We start from the raw sequence: 17,283 nt of genomic DNA on the forward strand, positions 1-17,283 counted from the left end.
TCAGTCACATGGTATGGGAATGCCCGATACTGCAACCAAACTGGCACAGCGTGACTAAGATTGTGACGGAACTAACAACACATGCCCCCCTTCTCCCCACACCTACTAGGTCTCCACCCCCGCAGAAAGAGTGCTAAGTACCTCCACAGATTCATTGACCTTGCCTTTGTCCTGAATAAACGCAGAGTGGCTATGGCATGGAATTCACCGTCCCCGCCCCCCCCAGACCTTCATCAATGGCTTTGGTATCTACTGACATGGACACATGCGGAAGCCCATACTATTCACTGGCTTCAAACATGCGGAATCATCCACTCGGGGGGGGGGGAATGCTGGGAGACCTTCCTAATAAAAGTGGAAGCTAAGAATGACTTGTCCCCCATGACCGCTGTGCTGACCCAAGACACATGATCATTGATATGTGATATTGCACTCATGACCTACTTGCCTTCCCACATGTACAACCCACCTGCCACACTTCCTGACTGCCCCCGCTGGGCACTCCTCCCTCTCCTTCTGCATGATATACCTAGTCTTACAACACATACGATTCCATGAGCATGTTTATTTCTGTTTGATTGTTTACCTGCTTTTACAGTGTTTATTGTTGATACCCGCATGACTGCCCTGGCAGTCACAGCCAGACAAAAACTGGGCAAGTATAGCACTACTGTACATCACCTATTTCTGCGATGACTGTAGCAGCTATTTCAATTGTCAAACAAAAACTAATAAACAAGTTTTTTTTTATATTTTTTTTTAAAGTCTGTAGGTAGAAAATCACTGAGCTGGACTGAAAAAGTTGAACTTGGGCAGGTTGGTTCAGTTAACTGAGCCAATGTGAGAACTTTTGGGCACTTTTTTGTTGTGGGGTGGGCAACGGATGTGGTGGGGAAGAGATAAGAACAGTAAATAGCATCAGAACTCTGTGCCATATCATCATCATCCTCTTACTGTGCTGCAGTTCCTGTTGCAACATTACAATTTTTTTTTTTTTTTTTTTAACAAAACGTTTTTATTTTTAACCATTTTTTAACTTTTCTTTTTATTCTTTAGTGCATGAATCAAAGACCGGACCTATGAATGACAGAGAATCCCTTACATCCTCAATAAAAAAACTTCAGCAATTCCACAAGAGTGAAGGCTGCTTTGCCTGCACTGAGTGTGCAAAGAAATTTCACAAGAAGACACTCCTTGTGGCTCATCAAAGAATTCATCAAGAACTGAGATCTTACCTCTCCCCCAAGTTTGAACATAGCTTTACTGAAAACTCAAGTCTTCTAAAGGACCCAGGGTTAGGTACCCGGGCACAGCCCTCTCATTCCAAAGAGTCTGAGAAGAGCATCACACATAATCAGAACAGTAAAACACATACTGTAGGAAGTCCATATCACTGCACTAATTGTGATAAAAGCTTTACTCGAAAGATACATCTTCGTTATCATCAAAGAACACATACAGGCGAGAAGCCCTATCACTGCACCGAGTGTGAGAAAAGCTTTGCTCTAAGGCAGAATTTTCTAGAGCATCAACGAATACACACAGGAGAAAAACCTTATCAGTGCAAGGAATGTGAGAAAAGCTTTACTCAAAAGTCACATCTTCGTTATCATCAAAGAACACATACAGGAGAGAGGCCCTACCACTGCACAGAGTGTGAGAAAAGCTTTATACGCATGTTCGAACTTAAAGACCATCAAAGAAAACACACAGGCGAGGCACCCTATCACTGCACTGAGTGTGAGAAAAGATTTGCAACCATGTCAAATCTTAAACGGCATCAAAGAACACACACAGGAGAGCAATCTTATCAATGCATGGAATGTGAGAAAAGCTTTAAATACAAGCAAACTCTTAAAGTCCACCAAAGAATGCACACAGAAGAGAGGCCCTATCACTGCACTGAGTGATGAAACATTTGCTTCAATGTCAAAACTTTAACGCCATCAAAGAGTTAATGCAGAAATTAAGCCCTTTTGTTGCACCGTGCAAGAGAAGAGCTTTATTCTAAAGCCATCTTACCTATAGCCCCAAATGATACACAGGACTGAGGCCTCGTTACTGCACTGAGTGAGAAGTAAAGCTTTTTCTCAAGTCAGATCTTTAAATGCACCAAGGAATCCACACATTCATTCTTGGACCACAGTACACACAAGAAGATATTTACACAAAAGAGAACTCCTCTATGTCACCAACTAATGCATAGGAAAGTGACACACACAGTTATCAATTTATTGAAATCATCTTTAGTTAAGTTAAAACTTTACTTACAGAAGATAAAATTAGAAATTAAGTACGTTTAAAAATGTGTTCGTTTTTACACATTAATTCTATTGTAAAACTTAGATCAACGGTATGCATAAATTATATTATTAAAATTAACTTACTATCCCCTTCCAAAGACACATGTGGTTCGGTGTAATAAATTGCAAATATTTTTATTGTGTTATGGGCTTATAGAGTGCCAGGGTACTTTATGGAACTGTAGGAATTTGGGTTACTGGTTGAGGGGGGTGAAATCCTGCTCAAGTAGCAACCAAAAGTGTTCATTAGGGTGAAACACAAGCAAGCCCCAAATTGACTTGTGCTTACTCCTGTAGTAGCTTGGCACAAAGGCAGTCAGACTTAACTTGGAGGCAATGCTGTAAAGTATTTTATGCAGCACTTCAAACAGTAATAAAGTAAAAACACAACACAAGACATTTAGAAAAATAGAGGACATTTAATAAATTATTTGAGACCGAAACGAGAAAAATCCAGTCAGTAGAATCAGAGATGTGCAATTTTGAAGGTTTGGGTAAAAATAGTGCTGTGGTCATCTGGTCGCTCCGAACCGGGACAAAGTCGCAAGTTCAGGCTGGTTTCGATTGAGCACCAGCTGGATACAGGAACCAAGTTAGTTCCAATGAGAAATGTTCCTTAAATACTTGTTGGGGATTTTTGTGCCGCTCTTTGGCAGTCTTGAGGAGTGATGAAAGGTCTCCATCAGTGATGTTTTGTTCACTGGCGGGCGGATCGGATGTTTGCCAGGGCTGTCATACGGACTTGTTTTGAGTCTGCGTCGTTTCTGATAGGAAGCAGCCAGGTTCTTGTCAAGGATGCTTCTTCTCAGTGGTAGTTCCGATGAGCTTCAAGGGCTGTAGTGCAGGCTTGCCTTGACCTGCTACGGTTCGATGATGTGCTGGGAAGAGCTACATCAGGTTTGCATTGCGTTGCATCAGTTCTGGTAGAGGCCATAGGTGGGCTGGCAGAGCACCGTTAGCCCTGCTTCCCAAGGTCCAAGACTGGAGGGGCATCGCCTGTGAAGGGGGTTAGTGTACTCAGCAGCAGAGTCAAGGTGAAGGGTTCAAGGTGATTGGAGCCTTTTCTGTTGGAGGCTTTGATCAGGAGGCCAGCCATCTAGTCCTTGGTGTCACTCTTGTGGTTCAAGGTGCAGGTCCAGTCCTTCTCAGTTGGCCAGCAGGGGAGCACAGAAGCAGGGAAGCAGTTTTTCTTGCAGCAGAGTAGCACAGCAGTTCTTCTTGTGTGTCTTTCACAGGTCCAGAAGTGTACCGAAGAGTTGGATCTGATGGTCCACTATTTATACTTGGTGCCTACTTGAATTGGGAGAAGCTTCTGGAGTCCTTCTCCAACCTAGGTATCTGGAATTTCCTGCCTCCCTGCCCTGGCCCGAGCTTGTCTGCGAGCTCAAAAGTCTAGTGTGAAGCCTTTTGTGAGGTTGCTGAGGTAAAGTCTTTGTAATGTGCAAGTATGGTAGGTGACAGCTCCTTCCCATCATCAAGTCAACGGTGGCCCATCCTGCCAACACCTATTTACCCTTTGTCCCACTGTCCGAGAGTAATACTCAGAGACCAACTGGCAGTTACACCTAGTCATGTGACATAGGATAAGGCTGCAGACATGAAATGGTTGGGACAAAAAAAAATACCAACTTTCTGAAAGTGACATTTTCAGAATTAAAGATGGTATTAAATACATTATTTAGACACCATAGTCAACAATCCAACTTGCTTCTAATTGAATGTTTTCACTTATTACGTTTAATAAGGTACTCCAATTTTATCCTATGAGAGAGGTAGGCCTTGCAGTAGTGAAAAACGAATTTAAGAGCTTTTCGCTACTAGGACGGGTAAAAGTACATGTCCAACTTTTAGAATAGACTGCACCCTGCCCTATGGGCTGTTTAGGGCCTACCTTAGGGGCTGACATATGTGTACTAAAAACAAAGGTTTATGCTTGCCAAAAGGTTTATTTTGCCAGGGTTAAATGGCAGTTCTAAACTGCACACACAGGTAGCATTGGCAAGCCTTAGACATGTTGAAAAAGCTACTTAAGTGGGTGGTGTAATCTGTGTGGCCGGCCCACTATTATTTAATTTACAGGCCCGGGTGCATATAGTACCACCTTACTAGAGACAGACTTAAAAGTAAATTAAATGTGCCAATTGGGTATAAGCCACTTTCACCATGTTTAAAGGAAAGAACATAAGCACTTTAGCTTTGGTTATCAGTGATAAAATGCCTAGAGTCCCAAAGGCCAACATAAATGGGTTCAGGAAGGTGAAGGCAAAAAGTTTGGAACTGACCCTACATCAAGGGCCAAGTCTAACAGGAGCCAAAAACAGTGTTCATTTATTTCTACATCATTATTCATATAACAGTCAGACACCTTCCAGTTGTTCATAGTTCTTGCATCGTACGAGTGCTTAGTTGTGTGGGAAAAACTTGAATCCTTTATTCTGGTTTCAAAGATGGCCAGGAACTTCACAAACCCTATATTTAAACCATTTGTTTCTGGATTTGGTGCTGCAGTGAGGGCTTTCTAACAGATTCGGAATGTTGCTTGATTCAATAACTTCCATATCATGGGTCTAAGTGTGGCTAACATGGCCAGAGAGATGCACAGTATGTGTATCATAGTCTATTTTACAGATATACACAATGGCTCCTGAGGTTTTTAGTCAACAGCCGTTTTGTCCAGTATTGGTGAACACCAAAACGGTAACACACAAACCTATGCCTAATGTTGTTTGAGTAACCTATATCACAGTAAAGTTGAGGTTTTAAACATATATAATTAATAACTTGCCAGTTGTGGCCACGTTTGGTAACAGTCGCCTTGTCTTCCAACAGGGACAGACTCCTAGCCACTTTATTCTCAAGACTTTTGAACTTGTTGGCTGACAGTGAAGTTGTCCAGAGGTTGCCATCTTGCAGTGACTGTAGAGATTTGTCCAGAAAACGTCTGAAAGGTGACTCTGCACACGACATTCTAATTTTTTGCCATGTGCAATAGACCAGAAAGTTGGATTCAGCTAATCTGAATCTGTGTTGCACCTTTGGAAAGAAGCACTTTTTTGCCTAAGTTTGTTTTGTTAAACCAAACTCATGTGGCATTTGGGCCAGAGAGCTGTAGTTTGGTAACGTAAATACTGTTCTGTAGGGCTTTGCCATTGCTTTATCCAAAAGCTTACCTACCTTTCCTCTTGTTATCTTACAGCCATACAAGTGACACACAGGAGTGAATGACTTTTCACTGCATCACATGTGATAAGAGACTCTTTCCTAACTTGCTCCTACTGTGGCACCTGAGAAGCCACATGGGCTTAGTGTGTGCTGTACTGACAGAAGAATTATACCTTGAAGACTGATATATCACAAGTGTTTCCAGTTTGACAGGAAAGAAGATCTTCTCCTTTACTACAAGAAACATTTCACTGTGAAATCCTCCTTTTAGCAAATCCTGAGAGGCAAATCCAGATCAGGGATCCTCCAAAATACTACTCTAGGGCCGTACTCTGAGTATGACTTTATAAAACAATTGCTGAGTGATAGAGGTGACTAGGGATGAGGTGAATGAGGTGGGAGCCCAGAATAGATGTTGTTGCTAATGATCTCAAGTGTTAGTGACATAGCAAGGTTGTCTTGGGCCCTAATGCGAGCAAGACAAACTGCACACGTAATCCGCCTGGACATTGAACCAAATGCATCTGCCGCCATCCGTTCACGCCTCATCCCTGTAATCATAATCTGAACCACGACCCTAAAACCCACCACCATGCCCAGAGTTCCAACTCTATTGTATTAGGACACATTTGGCTACAGTGACCAGAAGACCACCCACAAGAGTTTCATGCTTAATGTCTACACACAATTTTGAAAATATTGACATGTTAATAGTGACATTGATAGTTTGGAGTTGTATCCCAATAGTGACATGCACATTCTGGCAGTACCTGAATCACAAGAGGAGTGGCTTGCTTAACGCACTATAACATGAGCTGTACCACTATAGTAGCCACCTGCCCATATGACTATACTGACATAGTTGTGAACTTCACTGTCACTTCAATGGTAATCTCTAGTCTCATGTAAATAAACGTTAATTAACCAATGTGGTAGCCACTAGATTCGAGATATCTTAGTAGATGGACACCTGAAGAGCTCTTACACACACACACACACACACACACCCCTACACACACACACACACACACACCTACATAAAGTTGCAGCATCCTAAATCCAGAAAAATGAGTAAGTAACTCGGTGTGAGAGGTTTATGAAGTCATGTTTTTTCATTCTGTCAATGGTAGTCTTGAACGGACACCAAACAAAAGCAAAACTGCAGGTCCCACAATGCAAGGGAAGAAAAGGGAGAAGAAAAGCTGCTTATACCTAGGGTGGGACTACTTGAGATCTCCTAGCAAGTGAATGTGTAATTACATTTGTATGGCATACTTTACTGCTAGTCAGTGACTTGGTGCTGTGGTTAGCTTAGTGAATGGCATTGTTGAAAAAGCAGATAATGGCAAGGTTATAATGAACTCATGCTGCGGTATAGAGTTTCTAGATTACAGTTTCTAGATTACCAGGGGTTCCTTACGCCACATCCTGCATGTGAACCTTACCTGTGCTCCAAGCAAATCATTCTTGTTGGGAATCATTCACTGTACTAGGTGGTTCAATGTTACATGAAACACTTCCAGCCCATACATCAGCAGAACAGTGCAGTGCAATGTGGGACTTGTACTTTGGTTTTTAGCATTTGGATGGAAAAGTCTAAGCATGCAAAGTGCTGCTCGATATAAAAAGCCAAACCCAGAGGTAACTGAAGTGTCACACAACAGGGGCATGCTTGGCAACTGTCAACTTTGTGTGCTGAGATTTGTAAACCATAGTTATATCAGTAAAATTGGTTCCAAAGTCCCGGAATGAAACATATTGGTGGCTGAACAGTCCGGATCACCTAAAAGTGTCACAGAAAACGATGAGCCGCTTAGCAGCTATGACAACGTGATATGCAGTTTGTTCTCAAAGGTCAGTCTGGCAGTAGTTATTCTATTGCCTCAATTAGTAGTCTAATATCCAGGGCATGACGACACCAGTGATTGCAACCCTCTTCTTGAAGGGCAGCCATTGCTACACCAACACCCCGGCTGAAGAACCCGAATTCAGTTGGTTGATCAGAATTTATTTTTGGTATATGTTCCTGCCTTGACCTTAGTGCTCTGTTATACAGCGCAGGATCTTTCCTAGATTCATATGCTGGAATTATTTCCCATTGTCAGACTGTGTACACCGGTAACAATCTTAATACAGCAGTGTAACAATACACTCGATAACATGGATACAATATCAGATTTTTCCATAGTATCCATATCATTGTACATGATCTGAACTCCAGTGTTTATATTGCTTGCACCTGAGTCACTAGCCTGCAGAGTGATACATTTGTAGAACGCTTTCTACAAAGAAATGGAAGTATCTTAAAAGAAAACTGTGTTTTGCTATTTTGTTAAGAAAATATGAAGGCTGTTCCTTCAAAACATCAAGGTAAGCCTTCCATGTCTTCTTTATAGGAGTCTACCTGTAAGACTTCCAAACAGGCCCTAGGACTTCCCATCCTTCTTCTAAGGGCCAAACAATTGGTCCACTCTGACAGTTGCTTCAAAGCTCAAAAAAGCATAAGCATAAAACTAAGGGTGTTGTCTCTAGTGAATACAAGGTACCGTAAAAGATATCTAAGATTACCTCTGATTCTGCTCATGGTTCCTGTGCAAGAATGTTTGACAACAACAAAGATGTTTGTGAAAAGGTTTCAAGTATGCCAGGAAATTCATCATTGAACGTTTCAACAATTAAGATCCCATCAACTGTGCAGAGAGCACCATCGACAAAGAAACCTCCATTGGCCTTCAGTTCACCGTTGACAACCTTATTGACACAAATACCATCAACCATGCTTCTAATGCTGTTGACAGGACCACCGTCATCCAGGGAACTGCAGTCAGCAGAAACTCTGTCAACTAGGAAGATGGTTACTCAGACCATGACTGAGGTCCACCTGTTGATGACATGTGAGTGACGATACCGTTAAGAACAAAACACATGGAATGTCCAATCACAAATAAACATTATACTGTGCAATCCAGAATTCATCCTTGTATGTTCATTATTATATTCTGGATCAGATGTTGGCGTCTCCTTCCCACTACAGCTACCAAAATGATTGTTAAAATATGCTTCCTCAGGACAAGAAGAAGACCCAGATGTAGATGAAATTTAAGCTTTTTTCAGTGTCAAGAAGAATGAAGAAGGGCTACCTGTCCAGAGGAATTAAATATTCAGTACTTGGAATCTGATGAGGATAATGCAGAACCTATAAACTCACAACAGACTGATCACGAGTTTGTCACCAAGACCTCTGCAAAGGAAATACAGGCAAGAAGGAGTACATCCCCCACAGTCCATGGTGCAGGTGCCTATGCAAGTGTGAATTTTTGTAAAAGGGTGCATTGCATATACCTGGAGACGACGGTAGTATCTCAAATGGTGATGATGGCCTTAAGGATGGGAGAGTTCAGGATGAAAATGCAGGAGGGAGAATAACATTGTTATTTTCAGATGATGATGCGGGTTCATCTACAGAGAACCCCACCTGGTTCAGGAAGTGATGAATCGGAATGGAACCAATTTATAGTTCGTGACACCAGCCCACAACTGGTGCACAGAGATTTCCCCCTTAACAACATTGGTTGGTTTCATTCTTTAATAAAGAAAGAATCTGAACATTAGTTACCATAAACTGTAGTCGAGAGACTTTGTTTTCTGTTAGGTTTTAAAGAAAAAGCACACTAGAGTGCTTTATAAATTCCTTAAGGCCATCTAGGGAAGACGGTCTAACAATGATGCAAAACTATACCACAGACTCTCTTAATTTGTTATGGATAGAGGAAAAAATACACTACTGATCTAGCTCCAGTATGTAGGTTAAAAATGATTTAGTAGTATCAGGAGTGGCACAACAAAAATTGAGAAACCATTCAATGCCATGTACAGCTCCCACTGATAAAGAAGGCCGACAGTGTGATTCAATGGGCAATAATATAATTTTTTTTGCTGCAAATGCAGTTAAGATTACCAACTCATCTGCTATATTTGCTAGATGAGACAGGCAGCTGTGGAGGAATAAGCCATCCTTTCTGGAAAAACTACCAGAGGAAGACCGAGATAAGGCTAGAGGGATACTAAAAAATGGGATAAGCCTCGCTAAAAGATGTGGTGATGGATCATCTTCTGCTTTGAGGAGGATTGGAAATGCAACAGTCAGAACTGGTTAAAAAGTACTTATTTTAGACTAGAGGATCAATCGCAGGTGAAGGATATGCCAGTTGACGGGAATGTCTTCTGAAAAAACAAAACTTGATGACAGACTTCAAACAGTTAAGGGTGATACTGAGACAGCTTGATCGCTAGGGGTGCTCCAGAGCAAACCAGCATTCAGAGGATGCAGAAGACGATATCAAAGGTTGAATCAGAATGAGCAGGGATCCCTTTTTTGGACCATTTAAGTAACATTAAACCTATGACCAACATTCAAGACCTCAAAGGTAGCAGAGTGGCCAGACTAGCAGACAAGGCCAACACCGAGGAAGTAATATTCAGTCCTCGAAATATGATACAAAAGGACTTGACCAACACGATCTCCTCTCTAGTTCAGCTGCCAGTGGGAGGCAGGATGCAATATTTTCTGAAAGACTGGCCAAGAGGTAACCACAGACAGAAGGGTCTTGGATATAGTCAAACATGGTCATACACTGGAATATGTGCAGGAACCTCCTTTCCTGCCATCAGGCATAGAAAGCCACAAACACTTAAGAGTTGCATCAGAAAGTGCTAAAGCTGATGAAGAAAGAAGTCATACATTAAGTACCATTGGAAGAACTTAACGTGGGCTTCCACTCCAAAATCTTTCTTATATTAATACATGTGGAAATTGGTGACCCGTGTTTGATTTGAGGGATCTGAACAAATTTGTAAGAAAACAATGTTTTGCATGATTACATTACAGGAAATTCTACCATTCCTCAAGAAAGGTGATCTTTTATCATCCATAGAGCCAAAGAAAGCCTACTTCAACATCCCAATTCAAATGAGTCTCAGAAGGTACCTTTGATTCATGGTAGCAGGCTTCCCTCATTAGTTCAGAGCTCTTCAATTCGGACTCCCATCAGCCCTGCAAGACTTTACAAAATACATTTGCCAATTGCTGCATTCATAAGAAGAAAATAAGGTATTGGTTATCCATACCTGGACGACCGGCTAATAAGAGCAGACACCCTATGGAAAACAAAGTACATGACCTGCTTGACAGTGAAAGTTATTTCAAAACTAGGTCTTGCCACCAACACAAATCTAAGATGTGAAGAGATTGGATATTTCTTTGTGCAAGAATAATATCCAGGCGCATGGTATTTCCATCCTGAAAGAGTGAAAACAAGTAGATTAGTCATGCTACATTTCTACATTCTGTTTGCCAGAAAGTGCATGACTGTAAGAGTGTTCCGAGCGATGCTGGGAACAATGTCTTGCATTCAGTTGCTACCTCACTATAGTCTATGTATGCGAACAATGCAGAAACAATTAAGCGAGCAGTGGCAACAAAATTATGGAGGATAGGACGCCCTAGTATGAATAACTCTGTACATGAAGCAGGTACTTCAGTGGTGGATAAGGAAAGTGGACATTTTTAAAGGACAACCACTGCAGCCAATAAAGCTGCATCTCTTCTTGATTGCGGATGCATCCCAGGCAGGATGGGGAGCTCATTTAAACAGTATGCATGCTGATGGCCTATGGTGTTAAAAAAAAAAACCAAAAAAAAGGGAGACTCAATTTTGACTAAATTTATTGGTGCTGAGAGAGGTCAGGTTGATCCTAAAAGCCTTCCTTATTATACCACAAGACTCTCAATATGCTGCAACTGGACAAGAGAGGACAAGATCGCTACTTCTCTCGCGAGAAACACTAACGTTATGAAGTTGAGCAGTTTACCAGAAGTGAAGCACATAATGGCGATATACAAGAGTATAGTGGATGACTTGAGCAGATAATACTCAGAGACACACACATGTTTGCTTCAGATCAGAATTACAAGTGTGAAATCTTCATGAGCAGATGGGGTTGCCCAGGCTCCTAATGACTGGACATGGAAAGTTATACACATTCCTTCCAATACTACTGATTTCAAGAATGATAGGCAAAATAAGACGAGAAAGTTGCAAGATAATCCTGCTAGCCCTGCCAGGGCCGCGTCAGTACTGATACGTAGATTTGTGGGGAAATGTATGGAGACCCAGTTCAGTTCTGACCAGATCTGAAAATGCTTTAGAGGAATAAAGCACATATACTTCACCACAACCATCAGTCCCTTCCCCCAACAGCTTGGCTATTCACTGTCTGAAACTTTCTGAAGAGCATAGACTAGCCCTAAAGAAGAAGCCAGTGCTCCTGTAACTATAAAGCGTTATAGTCTGAAATTGAAGTGTTTCGTAGCATGGGCAGAAGATTACACCACACCAGTTCTTACCTTACCATTTGCTTCTAGTTCTGTCTGGATTGTCTTCATGTCCATTGAGATGAACTTGGCTTCAATATCTAGGTTCTCTAGATAGTGTATTCTTATACTCGCACAAAGTTGTGAAACTATTCATGAAAGTTGTATTCAGGAAATTTCTGCTCTCTCCCAACTGCAGAATGGGAATGTAACACTGTATTGGCAACTTAAATGTAGTCCCCATTCATAAAACTCTCATTCAACACTTAACTTGGAAGACAACATTCCTGTTATCCATAATGTTGCATAGAGACTTCTAGCAGCAGATTCCTCACCTTTTGACTATTTCCCAGGCGTCAGACGGACCCAGAAACTCCACAGCATACCTCACTGCATCATCAGGTGGCACCCTTCAGCTCCACACTGATTCTGTTACGCTCGGGTCTGCGTAACCCGTATAGGCAATACCCCTGCGCACTGCCATCAGTTCCTTTCTTTCCATGCCACTGGACTTCAATGTGGAGCTTCCTTTCTGTCTCTGAGATGTTTACCGCAAAAAAACTAATCCGTGTGCAATTGATGTCTCCCCCCAAAAAACAGTAGGTTTTAAGCCCTTTGGGGAATGTCACAAACAAAGGTCTGTGACGGATCTCTACCTGTGTTGTCTTGGGTCAAGCCATTACTCCACGCCATAACTCCAAGGCCTGCAGCAACTGCACATCGATCAACTCCGAGGTCATCAGAGGGCACGTCGTGAAACTTTACACTGACAGGTATTGCCATTCCAAATTGCAGTCTGCGTCCAAATTTCAATCCTGTTCCCGGAGTTGATGATGCCATTCAAGAGGTTGGTTGTCATTCTGGTCAAAATTGCTGGGCAAATCAAAAAAGAAGTAGAAGAAATCAAAGCAGGATTTTGCCCCCTCACACCATTCCTAGTCACATGAGAAGGTGTGGGGGAGGCATCACACCTCCTGATCTCACTCCCAAAATCAGCTGAAGTCAGCCAAACCGCAGCTGGTTCTACCATAATTTGAGTTTGCCAGACTGACCACGCCACATCAGATTGAACAGTTCTGTACAGCCATGCTCTGGCTTTTCAGATCCCTGCCAACTCCCTCTGGCGTGCCTTTTGGCTCCAAGAGCTGATTGGCCTCTAATATGAAGTACTGCCAGCAGGTTGACGGTTAGCTCCAGTTGGCCCTCTGAGCCAGTCTCCTGCTCCAGTTCTGAACCCACTTCCGCACCCCTACCTATGCTGGCTCCGGCACCTTGATACCTACGTTAGCATTGAAATAGGGGGTCCTGAAAGTTCTCTCCAACAGAGTCTATGCCGGTCGAACCTCAACAGAAGTTGTGCCTGATGTGGCACTTCCCACCGCTTGATTTACCACCTCCACAAGGGAGAAAACACGCTCTGCATTCCTTTTTTTTTTAACAGAAAATGACTATGACCCAGGTGATGAGGTTACTCAACCATGACCTTATTTGGTATGAGGGCTTATAGGAGGCTAGTGGTCTTGATACTGTCCCCAAAAATGGATGCCCTCTCACCACCAGCACTTGCCATTGAGGAATCTGCTTCTTATGCCCTAGTGATGCATAGGACAACTGAAGTACTTGACTTCCAGCTTCCCACCTTGGAGGTAAAAACCAATGTCTTGGCAGAGGTCCTCTAATGGGGAAAACATCTTCTGAGCCCATTTATCCTTTTAACAGAACACTGACAGATACCTTAATGGGGGCTTGGGCCAAGCCTTGTTCTGCCTTGTTGTGGTTGAACACCACTGATTCCACTGAGTGGTCCATAGGCTCCTGTGTTGACATTCACTGCAGTACATGACTGCGATTCACTGAGATGTCCAATCCTCTGTCTCCCTGCATCCCCACCTGCCAAATTACTTTAGAGTGCTCTTTCAGGAGCACAGCCACTCAGCAAAAGACAGAATCTACTGATTCTTCTCTGGTTTGCAGGCAAAAGCTATGGACGTGGGGGTTCTACAGATCATTTGCAGGGGCTGGCATATGTGGGATCTGAAGTCTCAGTGGGCCCAACATCACGGGTATCTCTCCGACCACGTTCAGATTTTGGAGTCTACAAAGAACTGCAGTTGTTTTTGCTGGACCATGATTTGGTCAGCTGCAGACCCCTCTCTCTACACCACCCAGAGCTCACAGTGGTGACCAATGCATTGCTTCTACTTTGGGAGGGTCACATGGCAGAGGTAGAGGTCTGGTGGAGTCTCTGCTTCATATCTGTCTCCTGGAGCTGAGGGGCATCCATTTAGCATTGAAAGTCTTCCTTCTGTCCATCAAAGGGACAACACTATGTCAATGTGGTACTGAAGCAAACGTGGAGGAGTGAGGTCTCGAACCATGCGTATGGTGACCTTGTGCCTCTGCGAATGGCTGGACTGTCATGAATTTTCCTTGTGGTGAACCACCTGGTAGGATCTTTGAATTGCGCAGGAGACAAGTTCATTCATCGATGCCTTGCGGATCACGAGTGGCAGTTGCACCAACAGGTGGCTTAAGGCTGTGAATAGGGAGAAGTTTGGCTTAATCTGTTCACCAATGCTTAGGTTATGCAATGTCAGCACTTCTGCATGTTGGAGTTTTAAAGACATCTCTTGATCTGAAATGTGTTCTGCTTTGAGTAGATCTCACAACTCCTGTAAGCTTTTTCGACAATACCTCTCCTGCCCGAGTTCTCAAGAAGTTCAGGACTGAACAGGCCCAAATCATCTCAGTGGCTCCATATGGAGAGCGTGGTATCCAGAACTTCTGGGCTTTAAGCATCTGTCCTCCGATCAGGCTGCCCCTTCAGGAGGACTTAGACTGCAGGGTTCTACACCCGGGACTTTGCAGTCTCTGTCTTCATGCTTGGAGATTGAGCAGCCACAGCTGAACACCTTTGAGCTTCCTTCAGAGATTTTTGATGTTGTCTTGGCAGCCAGGCTTTGCTTTGGGCATGGCTGAAGGTTATCTTTCACCCTTCTTACAGTTGCCAGATCAGCCCTCCTTGTTTAATTCAACAGTTGTGATGCATTTGTTTTTAAAGGGCTACAACATATGTTTCCCCTTCTTGTGTGATACCGCAATGGGACCTTAATCTGGTCCTCGCTTATTTGACGTACACTCCATTTGAGCTGTGTCCCACCTGCTCCTTACCATGAAGACTCTTTGCTTGTCGCCATCACCTTAGCATAGCATGTAAGTGAGCTTCAGGCCCTCTGTATAAATCCACCAAAGACCATCTTCTTCCCAGATAAACTGGTTCTGCAGACTCTGGCATCCTTTCTGCCGAACGTTGTGACACCGTTCCACGTCTGTATAACCATCGTCCTGCCAGCGTTCTGTGCTCTTTCTCACCCCTCGTAGGAAGAGGAGAGACTCCAACTACATAGATTGTACCATAGAGCATCTACATAGATTGTACCAAAGAACATCGGATGGAAGATCAGCTGTTTGTGGGGTTCGCTGGAGTGGAAAAAAGGCAAGGCTGTGCAGAAGAGACCAATCTCCAGACGAGATCGTGCTCTGCATTAAGTTCTGCTATGCACTGGCTAAAAAGCAACTTCTAGAAGGACTGTGCGCTCAATCTACCAATGCCAACGTTGATATGTGGAGTACCTGTCCATTTGCCAGGCAGCCATGTGGATGCCCCTCCTTACGTTCACGTAGCACTACTATCCAGACAGTTGTGTTCGCCGAGGGGCATTTTGGACTTTCTGGTTTGAGCCCATCCACAGACTTGCCACCCTATATAGGTACTGTTTTTGTATCTATTATGAAAGTTAAGAATCTGCAGCTAGATTTCTCTGTCAGAAGAACAAGTTACTTACCTTTGGTAATTTTCATTCTGGTGCAGACTATCTAGCCTCAGATTCCTCATTGACCCACCCATCCTCCATTTTCTGTGATTGGACTCTACCCCTTAACAAATCTAGGAATTTATCCACTGCTCTCAACCAATTCGCTCTTGTGGCTCTGCGTCTGGGATGGAGACAGCCTCGAAAGCAACTGATGTGTCAGCGCACAGAGGTGGTGACTATATAAGCTCTGCATGTCATTTCTGGAATGGAACGGTGTTGGTGTGGGGCCACACAGAGCCACCTCACAGTGCACTAAGGTACTGCTGAAACATTTTCAGAGCCAGTTTGATGCCTGGGAAATATTGAAAAGGTGAGAAATCTGCGGCTAGATACTGTGTCCCAGAAAGAGGGTTACAGAAGGTAAGTAACTTGGTCATCCTCAACATTGGCAAGAATGGTCAGCAAACTTCAAGCTCTTTCCTTTTCAGAACCGTTTCTGACTTTTTCAAGGGATAGAATGACTGACAAACAATCCAAAATTCAAGGGTACAGCGATAAAATATTGATCAAGACATTTTCAGATGAAAATTGTATAACAAACGGTTTCTCAAAACTCTGTGATTGCATCATTTACAAGTATGTAAACAAAAATACTTGAAAAGATGGGAGACAGAAATGAGTTTAGAGTTAATTCACTTGGCATATAATTTGAATGAGGACTGCAAAGTCCTTTAGAGGTTCACAGCACAAAGAAAACTTATAGAAAATACTGCTGAGATGGTATTATACACCAGTCAGATTGAAGGGCATGTTCTGATCCTCTGACCACTATTGGACAGGATATACTGCCCCATATATGGTAGGTATGTTCCAATATACAGAGGTACTGGGATCAGTATTACAACTTGCAAAAAATATTGAAGGACTCTTGCTCGATCCTGGTTCATTGGTAACTTTTTTTTTCACTTACACAGGGTACAGTGCCTCTTCCCTATTGACTTCCTTGATGGGAAAACTATGTCTGTGTTGTCTGCTGGCAGCCAGATTGTCAACTAACAAGTTCTCAAAACTAGACAAATCACTTCTGTTGAGTCTTTGGTCAACTAAAATATGAATGGTATATACTGTGTAAAAGTTAACATCAGGGGTTTGTGACGGTGAACAAATTCAACAAAGAATTGGCTCGCTTTCATACGTCTGTAAAAAAGGACATGGAGTAACTGAAAATGCTACCCCCATATACTGACTGCATTTGGCATATCTAATGTGTGTAATGTGCTAGGCAACTAGAACAATGTGGTTCTCCAGGACCTGTTCTTTTAGTTAAACAGTTGTAAGTTATATATCTGATTCATCAGTCATTCATGTCTGTTTTTAATCAATGCTTATAAGTTGGAAGATATCCTGTATCTGAAACATATTCTCACTTAGCAAATTACTGTAATACACTTTCTTATTCATGCTAACTTTGCACCATTTGAAAAATCCTCTAAATAAAGTTGTTAAAAATAAATTACAACTCCTGAAAATGTGCAGTTATTAAGCTCATCCTCACCATCAAACTTACCCGGAAGACATGTTTGAGGCATGTGTGGCTGTGGATACGCATGCTGTGCATATGCCTGCCATC

The 17,283-nt window shown here is 42.7% G+C and overlaps 1 protein-coding gene across 3 annotated transcripts in view; it reads left to right on the top strand.

Annotated features, from left to right (window-relative positions):
- Positions 1 to 17,172, top strand: part of LOC138248866 (zinc finger protein 25-like) — a 135,966-nt gene extending 118,794 nt beyond the window's left edge. For all 3 annotated transcript variants that reach the window (XM_069202827.1, XM_069202826.1, XM_069202828.1), the window contains one exon: positions 1,057 to 17,172. In XM_069202827.1, the coding sequence (XP_069058928.1) occupies positions 1,057 to 1,910 (854 nt within the window). In that variant the 3' untranslated portion in view covers positions 1,911 to 17,172. The remainder of the gene's footprint in view (positions 1 to 1,056) is intronic.
- Positions 17,173 to 17,283: the final 111 nt, after the last annotated feature.

Source organism: Pleurodeles waltl, chromosome 8 (assembly GCF_031143425.1).
Source record: "Pleurodeles waltl isolate 20211129_DDA chromosome 8, aPleWal1.hap1.20221129, whole genome shotgun sequence".
Classification (NCBI taxonomy): domain Eukaryota; kingdom Metazoa; phylum Chordata; class Amphibia; order Caudata; family Salamandridae; genus Pleurodeles; species Pleurodeles waltl.